Source organism: Phocoena sinus, chromosome 20 (assembly GCF_008692025.1).
Source record: "Phocoena sinus isolate mPhoSin1 chromosome 20, mPhoSin1.pri, whole genome shotgun sequence".
NCBI classification, from domain to species: Eukaryota; Metazoa; Chordata; class Mammalia; order Artiodactyla; family Phocoenidae; genus Phocoena; species Phocoena sinus.
In genome coordinates, this window is record NC_045782.1 from 52,413,016 (window position 1) to 52,438,993 (window position 25,978).

At 56.7% G+C, this 25,978-nt stretch overlaps 1 protein-coding gene and 1 non-coding gene across 10 annotated transcripts; one reads left to right on the top strand and one right to left on the bottom strand.

Annotated features, from left to right (window-relative positions):
• Positions 1–8,873: 8,873 nt before the first annotated feature.
• GPRC5C (G protein-coupled receptor class C group 5 member C) lies at positions 8,874–25,616 on the bottom strand. 9 transcript variants are annotated; one of them, XM_032615219.1, is made up of 6 exons: positions 24,390–24,864; positions 20,315–20,427; positions 16,867–17,952; positions 14,006–14,100; positions 11,921–12,070; positions 11,442–11,658 (listed from the first exon to the last, which is right to left on the bottom strand). In XM_032615219.1, exons 3-6 carry the CDS (start codon positions 17,918–17,920, stop codon positions 11,470–11,472), a joined length of 1,488 nt encoding a protein of 495 aa, XP_032471110.1. In that variant the 5' UTR covers positions 17,921–17,952; positions 20,315–20,427; positions 24,390–24,864; the 3' UTR covers positions 11,442–11,469. The 9 variants fall into 9 exon arrangements, with proteins under 9 accessions (XP_032471107.1, XP_032471113.1, XP_032471110.1 ...); XM_032615217.1 differs by lacking the exon at positions 24,390–24,864 and adding an exon at positions 24,004–24,193; XM_032615221.1 differs by lacking the exons at positions 20,315–20,427; positions 24,390–24,864 and adding an exon at positions 25,476–25,616.
• TRNAE-UUC lies at positions 16,700–16,771 on the top strand. Its single transcript has one exon. It is a non-coding gene; the product is annotated as a tRNA-Glu (tRNA).
• Positions 25,617–25,978: the final 362 nt, after the last annotated feature.

The following is a 25,978-nucleotide window of genomic DNA, read 5'->3' on the forward strand; positions in this document are numbered from 1 at the left end:
AGCCCCACGTGACGTCACACTTGGACGGGCTGCCCTGAACCCGAGGGCCAGGACATGTCCCTCCAGGTTGACTGTTCCAGCCAAGATCCAAGATCCTGCCATGCTCTCTGGCTCCACCAGGGGGCACTCTATGCCCAGGCACCATTTACTCATTTATTTGACAACTATTTAACGGAGATCTGGGTTGTACCAAGAACTGGGCCCAAAGACGGGAACATGAAGATAAAAATACAACAATTCTCCTTTCCAGGAGTTTGTGGTCCAGGGGGAAACACGGAAACAAAGTCAGGAAAACACAAAAGATTACCCTTAAAAGGTAGAAGTGATTCTGAGGTCAAGGCAGAAATCCAAGTGGCCTGCGTGGAGGAGGGGCCACAGATCCGACACAGCGATCAGCACAGACAGGCGGCCCAGGGCCCCGCACCCTCCTTCTCAGTCCCACTGGATCCCTGCCCTCCTGGAGATATTCTGGGACGTGGATGGACAGAGCCCTTGAAAGTTCCAGAAGGATGTTTGTCCTGTTCCCAGCCGGCTGTGAACACAGATCCCGGGCCCGCCTCAGACCTCCCGCGTCAGGGTTCTCCAGGGCTGGGGACTGGGAATCTGTCTTTTTTATTTTGGGGGTGTTTTTTTGGCCTCACCACGGCTTGTGGTATCTTAGTTCCCCAACCAGGGATTGAACCCGGGCCACGGCAGTGAAAACACCAAGTCCTAACCACTGCACCGCCAGGGAATTCCTGAATCTTTCATTTTTCACAAGACCCCCCAGAAGATGCCTACAATCAGATAAGTTTAGGAAATTACTGTGCAGGATTTGTGGGATACCTGGGACTCTACTTGTGCTCAGAGGTGGCAGAGAGGATAGGACAGGATAGGACTGTGCCTTACGCATGGTGGCCAACTCAATAGATACTTATTGAATGAAATGAAATCAGTGGGAGTGGCTTAAAGAGCTCTCTGGTACCTGCACAGGGGAATGGAGATCAGCAGCTCCCCAGCATTCCCCAGACAGTGTCAGGATTCCCATTGGGTTCCCAGAGGTCTGGGGCATTAGGGTGAGTGATGGAGGGCCCTAGAGTCCTAGTAAAGAATTTAATGCCACCGCACTCGCATGCCTCTGCATCCCTGAGCATCAGAAATATTTGTTAAAGCATTTCACAAGCAACAGAAAGATAACTGTGCCTGCGGTGACCCAGATTCTCCCAAAGCTGTGTTAAGATTAGACTAACAGGACTTCCCTGGTGGCGCAGGGGTTAAGAATCCGCCTGCCAATGCAGGGGACACGGGTTCAAGCCCTGGTCCGGGAAGATTCCACATGCCACGGAGCAACCAAGCCCGTGTGCCGTAACTATTGAGCCTGAGCTCTAGACCCCGAGAGCCACAACTACTGAGCCTGAGTGCCACAACTACTGAAGCCCGCGCAGCTAAAGCCTGTGTTCTGTGACAAGAGAAGCCACGGCAATAAGAAGCCCACGCACCGCAACGAAGAGTAGCCCCCGCTCAGCGCAACAAGAGAAAGCCCGCGTGCAGCTACGAAGACCCAACACAGCCCAAAATAAAAAAAAAAAAAAAAAGAAAAAAGACTAACAGGGGCAGGGTAAGGTGGCTCGGACCACCTTTTGGTCACTGGTGAGGTTGTGACCGGCAGCATCCTCAGTTACAGACTGTACTGCCAGGATGAGCTTGCCCAGGGGCTCTTGGAAGACTGGGTCCTGGTGGATTTGGAGGAAGGAGGGGGCTGGGAGATGGGGAACCCCAGTGAGGGGAAGTAAGTCCAAGGAAAGGGTGGGAGGGAAGGTGGAGGGTAAAGAGGTTATGGCAGCGGAAAGGATTTCAGGGTTTGAAACTTGGAAGAGGAAAGAGTTTGTAAAGAACGATCCTTAGAAAGATAAAACCTGGAACTTCCAAGGTCAGCATCAAACTAAACAAGATTCCTCCAGGAGGTCCTGACTCTGTCCCTGGAGTCCCCCTTCCCTGCTGCCCCGTCCAAGGGTGGCCAGAAAACTTTCCCCTGGTCACCACTAGGACAGCAGGGGCAGGATGGCCATCTGAAAAGATCCTTCCTCAGCGCCTTGCACCCCGGGAATGCCAGGGTAGGGGCTTTCCCTCCTACTGGGCAAGGCTGAACTTCCTTTGTAATCTCAGTGAGTCCGAAACTGGCCAAGAGGACTGTGGTCCTTTGTGCCCTCCAATTGGAATACAACACTGTGTTTGGGTGTTACCTGCAGCTTCTGTTCCTTGGAAGATGGATTCTTTAACCACCTGCCCAGGTGGCCTTGGGGATCAGAGCTGGTGGGCGGAGCTCACTCCTGGGGTGGCCGACACTTATGGTGGTGCTCTGGACCCAAGATGGGGAGATGCCCATGGCTTTTATGGCTTTCCTCCGGGGCAACTGTGGGCTCACTGTGATAGCCAATCACAGCTCTCTCACCTCACTTGGGATGCTGTGGGGCGGGGGCAGCTCCTTCCCTATTCTTTTTTTTTTTTTTTTTTTTTTTGCGGTACGCGGGCCTCTCACCGTTGTGGCCTCTCTCGCTGCGGAGCACAGGCTCCGGACGCACAGGCTCAGAGGCCATGGCTCACGGGCCCAGCCTCTCCGCGGCATGTGGGATCTTCCCGGACCAGGGCACGAACCCGCGTCCCCTGCATCGGCAGGCGGACTCTCAACCACTGCGCCACCAGGGAAGCCCCTTCCCTATTCTTTTATTGACACACGAAAGACAAGGAGGCACGCTTTCTAAACAGAGGGACTTTACATGTGGGGTTGCTCAGTGCCGGCCCTCCCTTGACCCAGATCTGCAGCCCTTATCTGGGAAGGGGCACAAGGAGGTCAACATTCTTGGCTTATGGACAAGGGAGATAATCGTCTCCGTTTATTTATTAATGCCACCTGCTTTCCTGGAGGAGAAAAAAAAATCTCAGCCTGGTGGTGCCAGGGAGTCTCAGCCCCCATGCAGGGGTATCCCATCCCAGAGAGAATCAAACGAAGCCTGCATGGGGCTGCTTGAAACATAGCAACAGCCATGCCTGCAAGACTGCACTTCTCAAGGCGGTCCTTTCCTGGGGTCCCTTTCCTCAAGCCACCCCAGGGTACTGCCCACTCGCCTCAACCTTGCCCAAGACTAGCCCAGGGGTTATGGGAGCGTTTCATCCCCCCTACCCAGATTCATATGGTGAAGTCCTAGTACTTCACAATGAGAATGATTTGGAGAGGGCCTTTATAGGAGTAATCAAGATAATATGAAGTCATGAGGGTGATCCCCAATCCAGCATGACAGGAGTTCTTATGAAAAGGGGAAATTTGGACTCATAGACATGCACAGAGGAAATGACGTGAAGAGACACAGGGAGAAGATGGCCATCCGCCCACCAAGGAGAGAGCCTGGAACAGACCCTTCCCTCACAGATTCAGAAGGAACCAACCCTGCTGACACCTTGAGTTTGGACTTCCAGCCTCCAGACACGTGAGATGATGCACTTCTGTCGTTTAAGTTTCCCAGTCTGTGGTACCTTGGCAGATGGCAAAGTAGCAAACGAATATACCAGATTCTCTACTCATTGGTCCCCATGGAGAATGGACCTTCTGTTGACTCACAAACTCCCCTGGTGGCCTTTGTGATTCTGACCAAGGGAGAGACTCCCTTACCGCTGCCCAGGGGTCATGGGCTCCACTTTCTAATCTGACAACCTCTCCCAGGTCAGCCCTCACCCCCAACACAGGTACTCAGACACACGCACACTTATGGGTGACTGTCCTTGCAGCCCAAGGGTATGGCAGCACCTCCTCGATACGGTAAGGTAGCTGTAGCAATCACACAGACAGTGGGTGGTAACTCCCAGAGACAGCTGACACGGGGCTGAAGTGACACGCAGAGATGGAGGTCACAGATGTGAGGCGTGAGGAAAATTGTGTGCCCGACAGAGTTCAGTGTGGAAACCGATGTCAGTGAGCATCGTGGTAGGGAACAGCCTTTAATAAATATTGATGAAGTAGTAAAGAATGAATGAAATGAACGAGCCAAACGTTATTCCCAGATCTGAGCTGTCTGCCCCGCGGGACACGGCATGCTTTATAAGGATGAGCTACATGCAGAAAAACTGAAAACTGCAGGAGGACGCCAATCTACGGCCTGAATATCTCATTCAGAGTCCTCAGAATTACAATTATTTAGCAAGGTAGGGGTGGGGTGGGTGTGGGATTCCCACGCCCCACATGCAATGAACACACTCTGCTTTCTCCAGGCCCCCATCCTCAGCCGCCTCAGAAACCTCCCCAGGGGAGAAGGCACTGGACAAACTTGGCGGGGTGAGAGCTGCCTATCTTTCTTAGGGGACGAGGAGTGAGAGGTGTGGCCGAGGATCGCTGGGTCTGGCCCCTGCAAAGGGCAGGGCAGTGACCACACAGGCCCATGGGAAGGGGGCTGTTACAGGGTGAGTTCACTTTGGGGGCACCTTTTCTTTCTTTCAGATCAGTTGTTTTTAAATACGTAATTTTTTTTTTTTTTTTTTTTTTTTTAAGCTGAGCTGCAAGGCACGTGGGATCTTAATTCCCTGACCAGGGATCGGACCCGTGTTCCCTACACTGGAAGGGTGGAGCCTTAACCACTGGACCGCCAGGGAGATCCCAAAGATATGTAATTTGTTTTTGTGGAGAAGGAAGGAATGAGAGGAAGGAAGCAAGGAGGGAAAGGTGGGGGTGGGAGACAGTGAAAAATCTTGTCCCTCATCTGCCTGGTCCTGGGGACCCGTCCCCTCCTCTCTAACCTGTTATGATGTCTTTTGTCTCTTCATGCAGATACTGGAAAATAGGAATATGGGGAAAGAAGGGACTAGTAAAACCTCCCCACTTCCCGCTGGGATTGGATCCTTTTGAAAATTCTGCTTTGCATCCGGAGGGGCGGGTACCCCACCCTCTCTCTACCCCCGACCTGGCTGTGAGGGCCAGCCCCAAGCGGGCCTGGTTCAGGGGCCGAACTGAATCTTCCCCAGCCGGGACCTATAGTTTTTTGTGCTCCAAAAACCCCATTCCCCTGCCCTCTACCTCCAGGTGTGTACGTGTGTGTATGTGTGACGTGTATGCGTATGTGTGTGTGTGCACGCTCGTGTGTAAGAGGCTGCCCTATTTTTTGCCTCCCCTATGGAAAGAGAACAGAGGCTGAGCCCTGCCACATCCGGTTGGCCCCAAGGATTGGGGTCCACAGCTAAGCCCCCGCTGATGGAGATGCTCCCTTGACCCTCCATCCTGACAGCCCCCGGGCTCAGTGGGTGGCCTCAGCCCACCAAGGCCCCTCCCCCAGCTCCTCTCTGTGAACCGGAGGCTGCCCTTCTGGTGCCCCAACTACACTGACTATTGGTGACAGAAACATCTGAGTCTCCCGCATGCCCGGCCCCAGGGCCCTGCTTAGTACCCACCTGGGGGAGGAGCTGAGAAGGGGTTTGCACAGTGAGGGGAGCTGGCTGGTCACATGCTGCCTGAATGTCGTCAGGCTGAGGGGTCATAGTCTCCAGGCTGGCCTGAGGCTCCTGCAAACCAGCTCGGGGAGGGGAAGTCCGTCAGAGTCCTGGACTTGGAGCGGAGTGCGGGGGTGGGGGGGGGGTGGGGGTTGTGCCTCCAGCTCCAGACCCAGGGCCCTGTGTGCCCCGGCTGGACGCCCACGGCAATACCCCCGAGGAGTGGTTCTCAATCCAGGAGTTTGCCCCCAGGGGCCACCGGGCAATGTTCGGAGACATTTTTGGTTGTCGCAGCTAGGGGGATGGTGGCGGCGCTACTGGCATCTAGAAGGTGGAGGCCAGAGACGCTGCGCAGTACCCTACACTGCATAGGACGGCCCACACCACGGAGAATGATCTGGGTCCAAACGTCAGTAGCGCCAGTCTGAGAAATCCCGCCCTAGAGGCAAGGCAGGCAGGAGGCAGTGGGGCTCCCCGGGCCCCATCACACCCACCCATCCAAGCTTTATGAGCTCAGCGAGCCTCCCAGAGGGGATTTCTTCTCAAGGGAACAGGGACCCGCTTCCCTGGCCCCCGCTCTGTGCTGGGCCCAGAGATACAAGGATGAACGCTGCAGGTATCGGCCCGGGCCCGGGGCTCGCAGCCTGGGAGGCGGCGGAAAAAAGGTCCCCAGAGGCGAAGCTGAGTGGAAGGACCGGGTCTTGGCCGGGCCGGGCCCTGAAGGCGGAGAAGGGCCAGGACTCGGCGGCCCCGGGCAGGCCGCAGCCCAGACGGCTATACAAGTGGAGACAACCGGTCCGGGCTGGCTGCCCCGGCGGCGGGGATCAGGTTGCAGGGGTGTCGGGGGCGGGGCCGGGGGTGGGGAGCAGCAGGCGGACCCAGGTTGGCTGGGGGCTGGGGGGCGGGTCCTCGCTGGAGAGTGACGTCCGGGCGCCCGGGGCTCGGTCCTCAGCCCCACCTCCTGCCACCCCAGGTGCGTGGGAGACAGTGGGGCGTCTGCGGCGTTCGGGGGCCCGCTCCCCCCCGCCCCCTCCTCAGGGCAGGGCCGGAGAGGCGGGGCAAGGAGCAGAGAGCTGCCTGGGATTCGCCACTCCCCGTCCCCGCCCCTCGGCCCCCCGCCCCCAGTGCCTCTGCTCCAGGCACCGCCAGGGGGCGGTGGCCCCGCGTCCGCCCTGCTCTGCTCCAGACCCGGAGTCGAGGCCCCTGGGGTCACCCTCAGCACAGCCCTATGGTTTCGGGGGCCCCTCTCAATCAACTGCTGGGGGCCCCAGATCCAGGGCTTAGGCAGAGCTGGAGGCTGGGGTCTATTTTACAAATGAGGAAACCCGGGCAGGGTGAGGGAAGCAGCCCAAAGTCCGGGAGTTAGTAAGAACCGGGTCGCACCCGAGGAGCCCTGTTGACAGCAGAAGTGCCACTCGGAGGGACGGGGGCGGGAGGGGCCCGGTGGAAGTGTGATCCGCCTGCTTAATGCCAGCTTGGATCCGGGATGGAACCCACCATCACCACGTCCACTTCAGCCCCTGGGTCTGACCGGGGGAAGGAGGAGTTAGGCTGTGAGCCCCCAGCGGGCAGGGATCCGCTCTTGCTAGGTCCCCGGAGTAGGGGCTTAGTAAGCATTTGCTTACGGACTGAAAGCAGTTCAGCCTTAGCTCTTCTTGAATTCTTGTGCCCAGGTGACCCTCTTAACACCTTGGTTGCCGAACCCTGCCGGTCAGGGCTCTGCCAAGGGTCTGTCCTTCTCCTTGGGGTCTCCCTCCAATCCCAGCAACCTGCTGTCCCACCCATTGGGCACCCGTGAGGGACAGCAGAGGAAAGAGAAGATGTGGCACCTCCAGAGGGCAGAAGGTGGTGAAATGTGGCCTGGAGGGCATCCTGCCTGGGCAGGAGACAGGCGGCAGCTAGCTCCTGGATGCGTATCCTTGGCACTCACTGCCACGGAGTGACCTTGAGAAGCTCAGCACTAAATACGAACTCAGAGTGTTAGCTCTTCCATTTTACAGATGAGGAAACTGAGGGAGAGTCAAGAGGGCTGCCCAGAGTCACAAAGTTAGTAAGCCAGAGCCTGGATCCGAACGCGTGGCCATCTGATTCCTGGGGTGCGTTCTCCCCTCTGCAGAGTTGCCTCCGGCTACAAGGGCAGTTGGGCTCTGGCCCCCACCCACTTCCCTGAGGGTACTGATGTCCCCTCGGTCACCCACATCCCACAGGGACCCACGTCCCAGCCTCCGCCCTTCAGCAGCCTTTCCTCAAGGAGACCGAGGTCAGAGCCCCGCCCTGAGCCCTAGGAGGATGAGGTCAGAGCATTACCGGGCTGGTGCACATGCTAAATAATTCATGCGGCTGCTGCAAGCGGGGGCTGCAGCATCTAAGAGGGCCCAGAGTGCAGACGGCAGACAGGAAACAAAGTCAGGTCACTCGCACTTGTACCTGAGCACCGCAGGTCCCCCTGGAGCTAGAAATGCTAGACCTGGTGAGAATGGATTGGAGGGCTGACGGACCCTAACTAGCTGCGTGACTGTGGGCAAGTCACTTAACCTGTTTCTTGCTCTTACAGGAACTGTGAGGTACCCTGAAAGAGTTCAGGAACCACATGTGTAAACTGAATGCTGGGCGTGGCATTTGGCAGGTCCTCCAGACTCAAGGGAGGTATTAGTTATACCTGGCTCCCACCCACCTTCCCATGAGCCCAGAAGTTTACCCAACAGTGCTCCCACCTCCCTCCCCACCAGCCCACCAGGCAGCAGCAAGATTATGATAAAGGTGGGTCCCCTCTCTTGCCCCATGCCTGCATCACCAGGCCTTGTGTTTGGGGGGAGAGGGGGTGTGTGGGGAGACAGTGACCTTGGGCTTGGCCTGCTTGGGAGGCCTTGTTTCCCCTTAGAACAAATCCCCAACCAAGAAAAAAATTGAGTGGGAATCAGACAGCCTTTGTTGGTCTAGAAGGCAAGGAGCTGGATTTTAAAATATATATTAATAAATCCCAGACAAATTTTTAATGAACACACAGGGATTCTGTTGTAGTAATTCCTCACAAACAGAGAATAAGGTCATGTAATCCTGAGCAGTGATTAAGTCCAAACTACCCTGCCTGAGCTACACGGTTTGACAGAAATGGGTGTGCCATTTACCAAGGTGTTGGCCTGACGTCACCTGCAACAGGTTCTGGCCTATTCTGGTTTTTTCCATTCAAGGCTTGTGATGCAGCTGGAACACTTCTGTCTTCTTCACTTGGCCATAGACTGGATAAGCAGGGCCACGGGGTATTCTTGAATCTGGGCAGGTTTGCATCTTTCAGGAGCCCATCCCTCCCCGGCCTCACCCACAGGCCTCCAGAGGACTCAGACTCTGAACAAACCCACATTCACTGCAGGCTGCTCCCCGTGGCCCCTTGGCACTGCCAGGACTCACTCGAGACTATCAGCTCGAAAAGCGAGATAAAGCCTTTATTCACCGTGAGGGATTTGGGGCTACTAACCTAGATCACAAGGAGTCGGGGGTGCTCAGAGCTCCCCCCTCCCCTTCCATCAGAGTAACTAGTACTCCATTCATGGAACTAGGCAGTCCAGGACAAGAGTCAGTGGATGGGGAGGGGGTCGTCACACTCGGGGGTACAGCCCTGCTCTCTGCAGGGCCTCTTCACCCAACTTAGCCCTGGAGAAACACGCTGGTGACAAAGGCACAGGTGCTGGGGGCAGGAGGGTGGCGCTGGGGTGGGGGTGAGGGCTGTGGGACCGCCTACAGTGTCAGCACCTGCGTTGTGTTCATCCTCCCGCGTCTCAGCAGGCAGAGGTGAGCTCTGGGGACACACCTGGCTTGAGCCCCTTGGATGAGCCAGCTCTGGTACCCGAGGGCAGGAGGCCAAGGAGATACTGCAGAGATCTCGTTCCCACGAGTCTGGAGCTGTGTGCACATCTTTGCCGGTGCCAGCATCATGCAGGTCGCCAGGACGCCCCCACTTCCCTTGGTGGCCATGAGGACCTGGTGGAGCCTGTCATGGATGATGACAGCACCAGCGCTGTCGAGGTGCCCAAGGTGAGGCAGAAGCCCAGCCATCTGCCCGTCAGGAAATGGCACAGTCTTCAGTCCTGGACACCTCGTACCTAAGGGGCTGCGCCCAGTCCCACAGGTCTCAGGCCTGGGAGAGGCCTAGACTCCGGTCCATCTGGCCCGGGACTCTCAATCGACCCCTGAGAATGCCGCCCTAGCCCCCACCTTGTGTCTTGATGGGACCTAGTTCAATGAAGGTATCCGGTGGTGATGCAGAGGGGCTCAGATCCAGGACTCGCAGGCCAGGAAGAGAGGCACGATCTGTCCGGGTCTCGAGTGAGCTTTGCCCAGCTCAGCGGCCTTCCACGGTCCAGGTGGTGGCAGGAGGTGCAGGTGAGAAGGGCAAGGGCCAGCTTCGCCACGGTTTGGCTTCGCCTTGGAGCAGGGCAGGACTGGCTGAGGCTGGAACCGAAAGATGGCCAGGAAGGATGACCATCTGGAGACCCACAGCAGGGGGCACAGGGGCTGTGATGTCGGGGGAGGGCATCCAGAGGGAGGCTGGGTGTCTGCAGATGGCTCCTGTGGTCTCAGGTCACTTGGGGACCAGGAGAGGCTGGGCTGGGCAGGAATTGCGGGGGCGGGGAGGGGGGGTGGACCACAGCCCCAGCCACATGCCCCAGGGTTTCACACGGCCCCTGACTCCACTGTTCCAGATCGGTGGCCTCCCGGCCCTTCCCGCTCCAGTGACAAGGGCCCTGCCCAGCCTGGACACAGAGGAATGAGGACAGCAGAACGACGTGCGGTCCAGGGAAGAGGGCGTCTACCATCTTGTATTATTTTTCGGGGACTGAGCCTAAAGTAACCAGAAAGAACAAGTGTTTGAACAGCTAATAAAAGGGTTTGAGTCTCCAGGGGAGTTGGTGCAATCTGACATCGAAGGAGAAGTTTGATTTTTTTTCCTTCCAGCAACCTTTCTCCCCTCTTCCAACAGAAACATCTTTTCCCTACAACCGGTGTCAGAAAATAGCTTCTGGCGAGTTGGGGAGAAACATTCCCAAACCTGGGAGGAGCCGACTTGGCCAGCCCCTTGCAAAGGGTCAGAGCACCACTGCACGTCTGAACCCAGGCCACCGGGACCTGCTACAAGCCAGAGTCTTGGGAAAGCCTGGCCAGTCTCAGCATGGCCACTTCTAGAGGCTCTGTGGCCTTTCTGGGTCAGTCTGCTTACCTGTCAGAGGTGGTGAGAGAGCTACTTTGATCACTTACCCCCAGGGCCCTGTCTAACCCTAAAATGGTCTGGTTCTGGGATTTTGACTCTGGAAAAGGGAGAGAAAGTACTTACTGTCCTACCCATCTTTCAGGGGCAGCCCCGAGGATTCAAATGAGCCACTGTGGAAAGGTTTTACCATAAAGGACTGAGCAAATGGGCATTTAAATTCCTGCCCAGGAGTGAAACCTACCAGAACCTGGCCCGCCCCTTCCCACCTTTGAAAACAGGTCCTGGTCCTCTGCGAATCACTCCCAGCCACACACACACACACACACAGTGTGATCTCAGAGATGGGAGCAGTGGCCCTGCACCCCATCCACTGCCAGATCTGCACCAGCCTTCCCACTAAAGGGGCTGAAGCCAGCCCATCTTCCCTTACAAATACCCTCCACAGAGCTCCCTGCTGCGTTCCCCCGGCCCCGACCCCAGTGGAGGGGATCCCAGAGGAAAGCTGCCTCGTTTCACATAAGCCCAGATGCTGCACGAGACCCGAGACAGGAGCCGGGCCCAGAGGTCCATGCTGATCGCACAGGACCCGGACCCAGGCTTAGCTGAAGAACTCTTCCCTGGGGAGAGATGTCAGCTACTTCGTCGCACAGAAGGAAAACCCAGCAGCGGCTTTCCTGGGAGCTGGATTCGGAGAGGGGGAGGAGAAAGAGGAAACGCCCACAGGCCAGGGTGGAGGGGCGGATCAGACACCGAAAGCCCAGATCAGACACGACATTCCCAGATGAAGGGTTAATAAAGCAGAAACGTGTTTATTAGGCACCCTTGCCCCTCACAGAGGAGCAAGACCCGGGACAGAAGCGCCTGAGACATCTCTCAAGGTTGCAGGAATCTCTCTGAAGACTCCAGAGAATGTAGCTGCTGACTGGCCGCCACCCCAGGAAGAACACGATTTGGCTGGAGCGTGGCTGTCGCAGGTGACCTTGACACGAAGCCAGGTGACCCTGACACGAAGCCAGAGTTGGCTCCTGGACTCCACAGACACTGAGGAGTGGGTGAGGGGCCCGGGGATGCCCAGCCGAACACTGGCAGATGGGGAGGGCCTCCCGGCTGAGGCCCATGACCTGTCCTGAGCCAGCGAGGGGGAGGGGGAGGGGGAGGGGAGAGCACAGGCTCCCAGGCAGACCCTCGCCCGGGTCAGGTCCCCAGATCTTCCCGCCTCCTCCTGGGGCCGCCTCAGTCCCACACGTAGGGGTTTCTAAAGACCTGAGCGTTCTTGCCTTCCTTCGGCAGGGTGGCATCCTGGTGGCTCTGGGGTGCGTAGATGTCTTCGGCCCGCAGGGTGGAGTTGGCACTGCCCATCACCTGGCTGTTAGCAGTGGCCCGCGGGAGGATGACGTCGTAAGCTCCTTCCGACTGGAAGGAAGAACAGGCGGTGTCACAGCTGGGTTCCGCCCGGGCGAATGCACACACACTCCCACTCCGCTTCCTGCAGGGCTGCGCCTGCCAGCTCCCCCTTCCCTCCCTGCCCTCCCCGTCTGCCCTCTTCCAGCCGGCCTGGGATGGAGGACTCCGAGTCTGGAAATGGAGGAGCTGACCTCTGACCTCCAGCCCCTTATCTCACCCTGCAGAGGGCCACCCTCTGGGCATGGAAATGAGGCTCCCAGTCACCTCTGATGGTCCTGGGGCTTCACACAGTGGATGGCTCTTTCCAAAAGGATCTTCCTCTCAAGCCCTGTCCCACTCCCTAAACCTTGGGGCCCAACAGAGAGTGAAACACACAGGGCTTCTGTGACCCGGCCCGGCTACGCTCCCAGGCCCCCTTCCTCCAAGACTCTTAGCTGAGTACCCCCGGTGGCATTACACGCCCCCAACGGCATCACTGGCTGGTGTGCCGGGCCCAGAACACCCTTCTGTCAGGTCCCAGGCGTGTCACACGTTTCTCATCTAGCAGTCTGATTTAGAGACTTAAACCCCGAATGGTTTGGGGTTTCAGAGTTTTAAGTTTCGGAGACTTAAAATCCAAAGTCTCTGCCTGGATCCTGGTCGGAGCTGCGTTGGTTCTGTTCCTGTGTGGGTGAGGCTGGGGCATGGGTCCCAGGTCCCACCCTGGAGGGAAGGTGAGCTCCAGGCCTCACCTGCCTCATCCCTAGGCACACAGCTGCCACCAAACCCCCGCAGCTCCAGGGCCCCAGGCTGCCTTCTGAATCCACTCAGACCCGGGTGGTCCTCCCAACCCATTTACCGTCTCCAACTCCCCCTCCCCACGTAGCTCCTGGAACATCTAGGTCGAGGACGGCTTCTCCAACCTGGCTGTGTGTCAGAATCACCTGACTGTTTATGAAGCCACAGCCGTGCCTAGGGGGCCCCACCCCGCGGTGAGCTGGTGAATGTTTCACGACCCTGGTCTGTAATGTTGGCAGATCTCTGTGGGCGGTTATTCCCATCATGGCTTGGATAACTCCAAGTTATCAAGGTGACATCACTGAAGAGATGCTAACTGTTTGCTCCATCACACTGCTGGCCCTTGTGCCTTTTTAGCAAGTTCCCAGGGGATGGTAATGCTGGGAGTCGAGGGACCGTGTTTCTGGAGCCACCGTTAGAGAAAATATCTATTAGTTTAGCTCCTTCCTGAAGAAGCATGACTCCATGCACACAGGTGAGGGGTGGCCAGGTGGGGCACCCTGAGTGTCTGGGGGCCGGCAAACTGTGCTTGTGCCCTTCAGAGATCCATTCCTCGGCCTATCCTGGCTCCTGGCCGCAGCCTCCCTCTCCTGGAACCTAGCTGCAGGTTCAGGCTCCGGAGAGCGAGGGGTCTCCCCAAGAGCAACTGTCAGCCAGCCGGGGAGGAGGAACGTATAGGAGTGAGTAAGACTCTAACCCACCGGCTTCCTGTTCCCACCCGCCCTCCCTTGGCTAATGGAGCATCTGGTTTCCGGAGCCCAGGGGAGGTGTAAGGTCGAGAGCTGCTGCCCGCTGGTGGGGGGAAGGGAGCAGGAGAGCCTCTTGGGACAGCTGTGGTGGAGCAGCTAATACCTACCCAGACCTGCCCTGTGGTCCTCTGTCCACCACGAATGGCACCTACCTGGCTGAGGCCCCGCCTTGTCCCTCCCTAAGCTGCTTAGGGGAAAGCTGGCAGCTCCCACCAGCTCAGAGAGAGACTGTTCTGAGCAGCTGTCCTCAGTGGGTGTCTGACACCCCGATGACACAGGGCAGACAGGTCCCGCCACAGTGTCGCGCAAGACAGTAGGGGCGAGGAAGGCTTCGGGAGCTGGGGTCCTGGGCTCCCGATGGAGCCTGCCTTCTCCCTCCCGCTTCCACCCACCCTGCACCCCCGGGCACCCCACTCACCGGGGCTTGGTGCATCCGGGTCATCTCAGTGGGCTGGTACACACTGGTCAGCAGCTGCCCATTGTACCCGCTGTACGGTGACACTGGTCTCTTAGCTGCAAGGAAACATAGCAGCTGTTCTGGGCTGGGCTTTAAGCTCCCTTTCCTGCTCGCAGGCAAGGCTCCCCAGGAGGCAGGGAGAGGGAAAAGGGGGCTAGGCCAGCCCTGGGGGTGAGGCTGCGGGTGTACCCCACCCCGTGGAGCCCAGCATCCCTTTGTTTAGATGCACAGAGAGCACAATGCTCGCCCTCCCCTGGGGCTTTCCCTGCAGCATGAGACCCCCTCCCACCGAAAAAACATCCCGTCAGCAACCTTCACATCCCCTTCCGCCCTCTGGGGCCAGAGGCCAAGAGGGGCACATGGACCTTTGGCCGCCTTCCAAGATGGCCAGCCTCCAGCTCTGGCCTCTCCTGCTGCGGGCCAGCTGCCAGGCGCCAGGGTAAATAAAGCAGAGACCCCACTGCCCGAGAGTCTGCATGGGGCAGGGCTGGGTGCTGTTTGCCCAGGACCCAGAGCTCCACTGGGGGGACTGCAGGCACATCCGGTCCTGTAGCCCCCTCGCAAGTTTCCATAACTATTTTCAGCTCTGGGAACACTTCCCTGTGCCTTCCGGGGTGTTGATTTCCCGATCTGTCCTATGCTGCTGGGCGCTGGGTCGGAGGAAAGCTGCTGACCAATTCTGGGGACCGGGGAGAGGGCTGAGCCGTGAGGGCCGGGGCAGCGGATGCCCGTCTCCTGCCGGCTGATGGCCCTGCGGCTCTAAAGGGACCGCAACTCTATAGGGCTTCCTAAGTGCTGGGCTCACTCAATTGATTTTTCCATTTAGAAAAAATAAAATAAAAGGAAAAAAAACCCTTACAGCCCCAGAAGTGTTTGCCTTGAGGACAAAGGGTCTCTGGCCAGCAGGTGACAGCAAAGGTGGGGGCCGCCGAGGCTCCTCCCAACATTCGTCCCCAAGCCTCACCAACTGCACCTTCCCCCCTCACTTGGCACCAGGCTGTGCGGATGCCAGGGGCCACGCCACTGGGCAGGTCAAAGGTCAGTGCCTGGCAGGGTGAGGATCACTCCTTTCCCCAGGGCGGAGATAACAGGGATCGCAGCTTATAGAGAAAAAACAGTTCTGATTCTGAAACCTCCCCTGCCTCTGCCTCTGCCTCTGCCTCTGACCCCTGGCAGAGGTCCCAGAGGTAGTGCTCAACAATCAGGCAGGTCAAGTCTTAAGCCCCCAACACCTCGATCAGCAGAGTAGGGGGTCAGCGTCCAGGCTTTCCGGGTCACAGCAGACGAAGGGGCTGTATCCAGCCGGCTAAGAAAGCACGTGAGACGCGTGCCACAGGGCACATCCGGAAGGGCTCAATGCCTGGCACTCAGCGTGTGCTCAATAAACGCTAGTGGTCCTTACAGTGAACAAATGCCAGAAAGAGGCTCCTTCCTTAGGGAGCTGGGAGCACGTCTGGCCAAGTCTCCTGGAGAATGGCCACCCCCTCCTGCCTCCCAAGCTTTTTCCGACGGGGGCTCGGCCCAGGCTGCAGGGGCTTCTCTTGCCTTCTTGCTGCTTCCACCTCCGAGGCGCCCTCGGCTCCAACCACCAAGGCTCTGGGGCTGCCTAGCACCTCAGGAGAGCCCCATCCCATTAACAAAGAGCCGGGGCAGGAGCTTGGGGACAAGCTGGCTATCGGATAGCGGGTGCTGCTTAGCTCAGCCTGTGGCACACGCGATTTTATGAAAAAGAAAAAAATTTGAACTGAAAAGACTTTAAGAGGAAACTAAGACTATGGATATGTACATAATGGAAAAACAAGCTCTGGAAGGATAATAATATTGACAGAGCTAATAGCTAATACTTCTAGAGTATCTTCCAAGCGCCAGAAGATGCATTATTTGAATCCTCAAAAGAATCCTATGAAACAGGAACCATTATTATCCCCATTTTACAGATGAGGAAACTGAGGCAGGAAAATATTAGCCAACAGTGATCAGTTCTGGGGATAGAACAGGAGGGAATGGGGTAGAACTGACAGTGGAGGGAAATTTTACCTGTAATGTGTAAAATTTTACAATGAAAATATATTCATGAATTGCGCGAGTATAGGGAAAAAATCCTTAAAAAAAATGGAATTTAGGGGACTTCCCTGGTGGCGCAGTGGTTAAGAATCCACCTGCCAACGCAGGGGACATGGGTTCAGTCCCTGGTCCGGGAAGATCCCACATGCCTCGGAGCAACTAAGCCTGTGCACCACAACTATTGAGCCCGCACTCTACAGCCACAACTACTGAGCCTACGCGCCACAACTACTAAAGCCTGTGTGCCCTAGAGCCTGCGTGCTGCAACTACCGAGCCCACGTGCTGCAACTACTGAAGCCTGAGTGCCTAGAGCCCGTGCTCCGCAACAAGAGAAGCCACCGCAGTGAGAAGCCCACGCACCGCAATGAAGAGTAGCCCCCGCTCGCTGGAACCAGAGAAAGCCCGCGCGCAGCAGCAGAGACCCAACCAACGCAGCCAAAAAGAAATAAAGAATTTTTTTTTAAATATGGAATTTAGGGACTTTAAGGCAGAAAACTCTGGATAATCTCAGGAACCTCCCATTTTGCTCAGGAGACCAGCCCCCTGTCCTGCAGTAAACCACCTGGAATAAAAGGGGACCTGGGGGGAGTTCCCTGGTGGTCCAGTGGTTAGGACTTGGCACCTTCACTGCTGCGGCCCAGGTTCAATTCCTGGCTGGGGAACTAAGGTCCCACAGGCTGCATGGTGTGGCCAAAAATTTTTAAGAACTAAAAAACTAAAATAAAAGGGCACCTGGGGAGGATGTCCCATGACCCACCTGAGGCTGGCTCGTCCATGGAAAACGCCTTGTTTTCCACAAACATGCTCTGGCCCTTCTGCTCTTTCAGGATGGTCTCGTAGCCCACGCCCCGGGTGGGGTACAGGTCCCCCTGGTAGCTCTGCTCCGGGCTGGGCTTGGTCACCTGGGAGACCTCAGGGATGACATAGAAGAGCACGAAGGCCCAGGCATTGGCGGCGAGGGTGATGGCCAGCGTGGGGTCATCCCACGTGGGGCTGTTGCGCTGCTGGTTGCCGTAGGTGTACATGACAATCCACACCACCCAGATGGCGATGGAGGTGGCCGTGGTGAGCAGCACGAAGACCCCGTGCTTCCGCCAGCGCTTGAAGCGGCCGCACAGGGCGGGCCAGGCCCCCGTAAAGGCGCAGAGCAGCAGCAGCATGACGTAGATCAGCGCCATGACAAAGTCCACGTTGGCGATGGCACAGGGGGAGGCGGTGGCCCAGCTGGCACTGCCATTGGCCGGAGGGCCACCCTCACCGCCACCTGCCCGCACCAGCGTGATGATCAGCCACTCCGTGTTGATGATCACCTCCACGAGGCTCAGCAACAGGGCCACGATGAAGACCACCCAGCCCCGGGGCCCATGGTTCTTCCGGACCAGGAAGTTGAGGGCTAACACGTGGGCCACTAGGCAGGAGAAGCAGATGGCGAACAGGACCCCAAAGAGGAAGCGCCGAGAGGCACAGGTGGAGAAGTCAGGCTTCACCACGCAGGCAAAGACGAGGCAGAAGAGGCCCAGGGTCCCCAGCAGGAAGAACACCTGGGTCCCCAGCAGGCTCCGCTTCTTGGTGTCCTGCACGAAGGGGAGGCTGGCCACGAGGAAGATGGTGAGGACAAAAGTGGTGACGATGCCCGCCCCCGCCACTGCCTCCAAGATGATGCCCCAAGCCCCAGAGCGGTCACACAGGTTGTAATAGAGGGGGTTGAGGTCCGGGCTGCAGCCAGCTGGGGCGTGGTTCTGGGCCTGGGCCCCTGGGAGTAGGAAGAGAGGCAGTCCCAGGCATATCAGCACCGCCTTCTGGATGGCCATCCTGGCTCCCAGGCCAGGCCCCAGCTGGGTCCCTAGAGACGGAGGGGAGAAAAGGCAAAATCAGTCCTCCTGGGCAGACTCTGACACACGAGGTGCCGTTGCCCCCATCCTGAACCACGGCACACTGATCTTGTCTGTGCCTCTGGGCTTCAGAATCGTTCTTAACACAGAACTCCTGGGCCTTGTACCAAGTGACCAGAGAGGCAAATGAGATGAAACCCAAGTGTGATCCCTGTTCCCAGTCATGGAAAAGGAGGAAACTGTGCTGAATTTTCAGGCCCCTCCCCCTCCCCCAAATCATAACCTGGGCCCAGATATTCCCTGAGCTCTTGCAGGTGGGCTGGCGGCTGAGGTTTGTGAGCAAGTTCACTCAGCACTCAGTTCCTCTCTGTCCCGGGACTTCCAGAGTTCAAATGGCCAGACACCATGCCCTCCACTCCGTCCCTGTGACACCTAAGTCTACGGCAAATCAGCCACGCAGTCATTCATTCAGCGAGCGTTTAACAAGCACCTGTAACAGGTGCAAACTGCAACCAGAGAAAGTGATGACTGAAAAGTTGTATTCATTTTACGGCTTTTAGTGCCAACGCTTCTCCTCAGAATCCAAAGTTCTTTGGAAGCTCAGTTGCTAGAGTCTCAAGAATAAAATCAACGAATTTCTGGGACTTTCCTGGTGGCACAGTGGGTAAGACTCCGTGCTCCCAATGCAGGGGGCCTGGGTTCAATCCCTGGTCAGGAAACTAGATCCCATATATAAGCTGCAACTAAGGTCTCGCATGCCACAACTAAGGAGCTGGCAAGCTGCAACTAAGACTCAGAGCAACCAAGTAAATAAATAAATATTAAAAAAAAAAAACAACCAATTTCCCAGCTAGGGAGTTAATGACTTAATGCAAAAATCTTCCTATGAGGCATTAACATTTTAAAAGCGAGAACCAGGCAAGGGCAAAGCAAAACCCAAAGAAATTAATCTATAATGGAAGAAATTAATCTATAATGTGTAGAGGCACAAAGAAATTAATCTATAATGGAAGATGTTGAGGCACTGTAGCTAGAAGGCAAGAAAGATGTCTTTTATTCACACCAGGAAGGTAACTTACTACTGCAACGACTCACTGGACCGGTCCCAGACAGCAGCCTTACTAAATGCTGTAGACTGGCACCAAAGAAAACCAAACCCCTGCTTTCAGTACCAGCTGGATTTTCCCTGTGTGAAGTGGAGGTAAAGAGTGTGGCAGGTTAAGAGAAATTAAAGACCAAATCAGTGAGTTTTCTACTCAAAGACTTTAAATTTACCTGGAGGACAGAAAATTTAAATGCTCTAAAAAGCAAGTCATAAATTCCAAAATTCTAGGAAATGCAGGGACTCCACATTTAAATCACCCCTTATTATGTTCAAGTAACTAGGTGTAACCCCGCCTCTTCCTCTCTTACCTCTTGGACCCAGGAACTTTCCAGAAAGACAGCAACCAAGCTTTCCTGGGCTGATAGTGACCACTAGTGGCTGGGAGGAGAATGGCATGATCCAACTTCCCCACCACCTCTCTTTCTTCCCTTTAGGAGGTGGAGTGTATATTTGCACACCGCTAAGCCCTTAATGTTTTCACCATTCCTGGTTAGTTAATATATAACAGGCAAACAGAACTGTCTCTCCATGATTGAGAAAGGGAAGGACACTGCTACTAAGTCAGAGGAAATAAAACTCAAAATTAAGTGAAACTGACAGAATAAAGATCAACAACTTTCAAAGTCCTGTAAGATATCCTCTACATATGCTCCTTGAAAGCATTTTAGGTCTCTCAGCCTTCCCAACTACAACCTCGTCTGCCAATTAAGCCTGCTTTTCCCCAAACAACACCTACCATTAACTTTTTTTTTTTTTTTTTTTTTGCGATACGCTCTCACTGCTGTGGCCTCTCCCGCTGCGGAGCACAGGCTCCAGATGTGCAGGCTCCGTGGCATGTGGGATCCCGGACCGGGGCACGAACCCGTGTCCCCTGCATCGGCAGGCGGACTCTCAACCACTGCGCCACCAGGGAAGCCCTACCATTAACTTTTAATAAATTAACGTTCCTGTGTGAGTTTGTTACTGTTTTCCTAAATAAATGGTACTGTAACGCAGCTAGTTTCTCTCGACTTCCAATGCAAAAGCATGTTTCCCCTACATCATGATTTAAATAAGTTCTTGTAGGGGACTTTGTGTAATAGTAAATCAATAAAGCACAAACTGTACTTTATTTACAAGGGCTGGGAAGAGAAAAGAGGAATCGGAGAGGGCTAACGGATAAGGAATATTGAACCACTCCAGGAGATAATTAATGGATAACGTGCTATGGGATCCTAAGCACTCAACCCCCTCATGAGTATTTCTGGCTCACAGCAAAACAGCTAGACCTTGGGGTGAAGTTGGAGATGTGGTATGAACCCTGAGAATGGTCACTCAGACTTAGCCTCGGGCAATCTGCACATCTTCAAGAGCTGCTCATCCCATCTCCCTCCGCCGGGTCCTAGGTCAGAACAGACAAATATTCCAAATCAGCAAATATTTACTGTGCGTCTAGGGGGACCAGGCCCAGTAGTTCCCCTAGACGCACAGTGGAAAATACAAAGATGAACAAACACAGTCCAAAAGGTAGGTCTACAAGAAAACTACCCAAAGAAGAATAAGGTAAGTGTCACACAAAAGAATTTACCTCTGGGGAGAGAAAAGTGCTACAGGAACACAGAGGAGGAAGCTCTTCCCAGCTGAGGGGGTCAGAAAAGACAGAGTGAAGAACACCTCCCAACAGCATTTTATTCAGTTTCTAATCAAATTCACCAAGTATGAACTGAGTCTGTAAAGGGAGGTTGCAGCTGGCTGGCTACAGATTAGAGACACTACAGGGAAGGAGTTTAGGGCTTGATTCTAAAGGCAGTGGGTAGGGAGGGTGGGAGGGAGGGAGACGCAAGAGGGAGGAGATATGGGAACATATGTATGTATATGTATAACTGATTCACTTTGTTATAAAGGAGAAACTAACACATCATTGTAAAGCAATTATATTCCAATAAAGATGTTAAAAAATAAATAAAGGCAGTGGGGAGCCACTGAAGGCTGTTTTTTAAATGATGAGGGCATAACCAGCATTGTGCTTTAAGATTTAAGTCTGGCAAAAAAAGCACAGGCAATCGATTTGTTGAGGACACATTCTTCCCCGGCTAAAGACCAAGGCCAAAGGTAAGGCCTAATGGAGATCCTTTCCCAGATAAAGTCTAAGGCCTGTCTGGGTGTGGGGAAAAGGATGCTAAGTCCACGCTACAAGTTCAAATCTTATAACAGCCATGTCATTACAAAGCACCAAGCCCGTAGCCTGCGACCACTATGTCAATCCCTCTTCTTGGTCTATCTTGCTCTTAGAGCCATACCTGCTCGTACCTTGCGAGAATCCAACACCTCATAAGAACTTGGGCCAGGGCCAGAGAAGCTTCACAGCCCTCACCCCAATTTCCTTCTCACTTTGCTGTTGGCCCTGGACCTTACCCTTCAAGCCTGTCGGTCCCACCAACATGGGAACTTCAAAGTAGGGGAGTGGAGAGACAGGCAGACACCAACTCAAGTGGGGAAAATTGGACCCATTGGTCCTGGTTCTTGTCCACTGCCTGGGACAGCGACCCTTGGAGGCCAGCAGGAGACTTAAAGAAAGCTCAGCCCAGTGTCCTTCAACATCCAGGAATGCAGATTCAGCCAGCCAAGGGATGCTGTGTTTAAAGATGGCGGCCAAGGGGGAAAGGACTTGGATGAAACAGACCAGCTCTGCCTTGAGACTCTCCCTCCTGCGGGTCCCTAGAGCCTGCACTTCCAGGCTTTTTGAGCCTCCATCGTTAGGATTGTGTGCGTAGGCGTCTCCCCTACCTGGCTGTAAGGTCTGAGAGGAGTGAACAAGACTTGTTTTTCTTAGCATCCCCTGCAACATCTAGTCTTGCACTGAACATAGTAGGCATTTGAAAAGCATTCACTGAATGGACTTGGTGCCCATTTCTCCCCATGCCAGTCCAGCCTCTTCATTTTAGAGTCACGTCTCCTGCTTTAAGGTTCTCAGTAGGGGAGACTTCCCTGGTGGTCTAGTGGTTAAGACTCCGAGCTCCCAATGCAGGGGGCCCAGGTTCGATCCAGGGTCAGGGAACTAGATCCCACATGCCACAACTAAGAGTCCGCGTTGATCCAGGGTCAGGGAACTAGATCCCACGTGCCACAACTAAGAGTCCGCGTGCCGCAACTAAAGATCCCGCATGCCTCAACTAAGACCTGGCACAGCCAAATAAATATTTTTTTTTAAAAAAGGTTCACAGTAGGACCAAGGAGGGGGACCTCCTTCAGTCCCATGAGTTCCCCCCACACCATGGCTGCAGCCCAGCCGAGCTGCAGATTATTTTCTGGACAAAGGGGCCCTTTTGCTTCACCTCCCTGGAATCAGTTATACAAGTATTTTTAATCACCTCTGAAATCGGCCTTTCCCTAGGCTCAGCCACTCAGTCCCCAGCTCAGGTCTGAGTCAGCCCAATCCAGTTCCAGAATCCCCTTCCTCCCTCTCTCCCTCTCCCAGGGGAGGCAGAGAGACCTCAGCAGAGTGGTGGCTCAGAGCCCCAGCCAGCCCTGAATGGGCTTCACCCAGCAAGGATGAGGCAGCCAGGCCTTCTCACCTTTCCTCACTCCCCTACCATCTACACGAAAGCCTGAGAACCATCCTGAAAAGGGCAACACGAGCTTCACAGTGCGGCCTTGGTCTGTCTCCTGGGCTCAAAGGGACAGCGTAAGATATAGACCCACAGCCAGGTACCTTCAAGTGTGCCATGACCATGTAGAGGCCCCTCTCCGAGGCACCTAAGCAGAGCCACAGAGGAGCCTCCTTCCTGCCGGGTCTGCCACCACTCAGCAGCCCATAAAGAGAGACGGATGGACCCACTGGCAGCCTTCCCACATCCTCCCCTTCTCCCATCCATCTCCTCCTTCCTCTTCGCCCCTGGTTAGGTCCTGCCGTCTTACTCCTCTGTTCAGGGGGCTCTGGTGTTTAAACCAACCAATAAGAAGAGGGATCGGAGATGCCTGTACTTGTAAACGGGGCTACTTCAGTGCCCAAGTTGGGGGGTGGGATCGGGGGTGGGGTAGAGGGCTTCCAGGAACCCCAGGCTTAGACCTTCACACCGAGGGCGGGTATTTGGCTCCCAATTCCCTGAACATTCTGAAACACGTGAGTCCTCAACCCAAGGGTCCGCTCTGGAAAGCCACTCCGGAATGCGCCCCACCCCCCAGCGGCACGCCCTCCCCCAGCCACAGATAAAGGCCCAGGCAGGGAACCTCCAAGAGCACAAAACCCTATTTCAACATATTCGGGTCCCTGAGCTTTAGGATCAAGAGCGTGGGGGTTTTTTCAATGACTGCGTTTTGCTGGGTTTAAAACTGTGGGTCTGGGGCTGGAGAGGCGCAACTCCACCTCCGCGGCTGGGAAGGGCGCAGGAAACCCCGTGGGGCGTGAGGGAGGAGCGGGGAAAGGGAAGGGATCTAGAAGCCACGCCGCCAAAGGTAGAGGGCCTACGACTGACCGAAGTTCCGAACTTCCCGCAGGAAGATTGAGCCCTCCCCTCCCTACACCTCTCGCCGGGACCGGGGTCCACACCCACGCTCCCCTGGATGGCGGAACAGAAAGAGCAGGGGGCCAGCCTCTCTCCCATTTCCTCAGGTCCCAGAAACCTGCCCTCCCCATCCACGGTAGCGGGCCGCGGGGAGGACGCCGGCCCCCCAGTCACTACTGGCCGCGGAGTCACGCAGAGAGGCTGCGAGGGAGGAGGGGGTAGTCCTTGGAGACCCCGATCGTGGAGTTCTCCCTCGCCGCCAACTCCGAGCCGCAGCGCCGGGCTTCCCACACCCCCAGTCCCCAGCCTGCTCCGCTTTGGAAAGTTTCTGCGAGCGAGCGAAGTAGGAGCGGTGTCCTCCGCCCCCCGGTTCGCCACCCCTGGGCCTCAACCCTCGCCTACTCCCCACCAGCCCGACCCCACTCTTCCCGGCGGCCGAGGGGAGGGCGGAGCGAGCAGGCTGCAGCCCTTACCTGGGACGCGTCGCCGGCCCAGCTCCGGCGCGGCGTCTGGGGCCAAGTCCAGGCGGAGCGCGAGCGGGGGTGGGAGGGACTCGGCGCAGAGAGCGGGGCCAGGCCCAACCCTGGTCTGAGGTGGCGGGGCTCAGGCGAGGGATCGGGGCGCAGGGCCTGCCTCTCCCCGGGACTCGGAGCTGGCTGCGCTCCGTCTCTCGCCCTCGCGCTGGCCTCTGCCCGCGCTCGGCTCCTTTCTCGCAGCGAGGGTGGGCCGGCGCCTGCATCACCGTGACATCACCTCCATTGAGGAGCTTATCGGGCGCCCGCGGCGCTCCAGGTACGTGCAATCCGCTTACACAGTAACAAAGCCCGGCCGGCCCTCCCCCCACCCATCCCCGACTCACCTCCAGGCTCCGACTAGACGCACTTTCCGGCAGGGGAGGGAGATCGGAGTTTCTGGCCAAGCCGGCTTGTGGGTTGCTGCTGTTTACTGCCACGCCCCCGCACGCGGGCGCGCGCACACTCACGCGCACTTACTTTCGGGACTTGGTTTTCTCTCCGGAAAGCGGTTTGGGGTGCAGCCCAACACAATTCGCGGGCGGGCTCTCCCTCTCCGCAAGTCCCAGCGCGCGCGCACACAAACACGCGCGGGGGCCACCTTGGTGCGTCTCTCCGGGACGGACACCTAGTCTTTGTCACCTTCGTCCTAGCTCTCCCGTGAGACACACGCGGGGCACAGTTCGCCGCTCCGGACTAGAGCGAGGCGCACACTCAGATACAAAGTCTGTCTTTGTCGCGCCTTCTGAGCCCCCTGCCCTCCCCGAGCTTGCACACGTGGACACACCACACACCGAGCGTCCACCTCTTGCACGCGCGATCCTTCCCCGGCACCCGGCTCACCAAGTGTGCGTGGGAACGCCACCGCGCGCGCCCCTAACGCCGTGGGCCGGGCCCAGAACCACTCGGGACCGTGGGCAGAAGTCGCCCTGGGTCCGACTACCCGGCGCCTGGGTTTCCTGCGATCGCCCGTGACACGGTCCACCTTAGCGCGCGCTCCCCTCCCCGTGTCCCCGTTCCCTGTTCGGACCTGTCCTAATTAGCCTTCACGGTTCAGTTCCCCGAGGTACAGTGTTTAACCAGGCCCCCGCGGTCTCTGCGCTCCGTGACACATCGGCCTGGCCACCGAGTCCTGCCCCTGCCGCCGCCCGGGGACTTTTGCACGAATTCGAGTTCCCCCCTCCCCGTACCCCAACCTCACTCCCTATCCCGGGGTGCGTCAGCGGGTTGCCCCCCTTTCCTCTCCGGTCCCAGGAATCAGCAGAAGGGGAACTGCAGAAATGGGGAAGCGAATCCAACCTAGGATCACCCCGGCCCAGTAAACAAGAGATTTTCCCGCTGCCTTCTCCCAGGGCTGCGGGCTCCGCGAGAGGTGGGCTACGCAGCGGGGCCTAGTTGGCAAGCGCCGGAGGCCCGGAGGGGCCGCGGCGCACCGAGAAGGGAGTGCTTGTTGCGCCTGGCCGGGGCCCAGGGGACGCGGAGGCAGGGCCGGGCGCCGGGTCTCCGGGGTGCTGGTTCTCGTGACGCCGAGTTGCCTGGGGGATCGCCAGCGGCGCGCGGTCGGAATCAGCCGGTGGCCGGGCGGGCGGCTGGGCGTGTTGGTTCTGCCCGGAGCGCCCGGGAGGAGGGCGGGAATCGTGGGGGGAGGCGGCTGGTCTCGGGCTGGGGGTAGCAAGGTGGGGGAGGGCGCAGGCAGAGGGGAGGGGACCTCCCGGGCTGTTTGTTTGCGTGCTTCCATCTATGACAACCAGAAGTCAAACTCCCTGAATCACCCGGAGCTGCCGGAGCGATAAACCCCACGCTGGCTCGTCCCCTCGCACACCAGTTTTCGGACTCCTGGAGGGATTGTTTGCTTAGCAGCCTGGGCTGGCGGTGAGGCCCTGCTTTTCTAGAACCCTATATCTCTTCCTGCGCCTGGCCCTCTCTGGCTGGCCTG

Bases quoted from the DNA above. Each gene is read 5' to 3' on its own strand.
- GPRC5C (XM_032615221.1), bottom strand. From the start codon at position 17,920: ATGGCCATCCAGAAGGCGGTGCTGATATGCCTGGGACTGCCTCTCTTC. The intron at 14,101-16,866 runs GTGGGTCATGGG...GTTTCCTTGCAG, and splicing joins CATGGACGAGCCAGCCTCAG to CTAAGAGACCAGTGTCACCG. The intron at 11,659-11,920 runs GTCTTTAGAAAC...GCTTCGTGTCAG, and splicing joins AGGAAGGCAAGAACGCTCAG to GGTCACCTGGCTTCGTGTCA.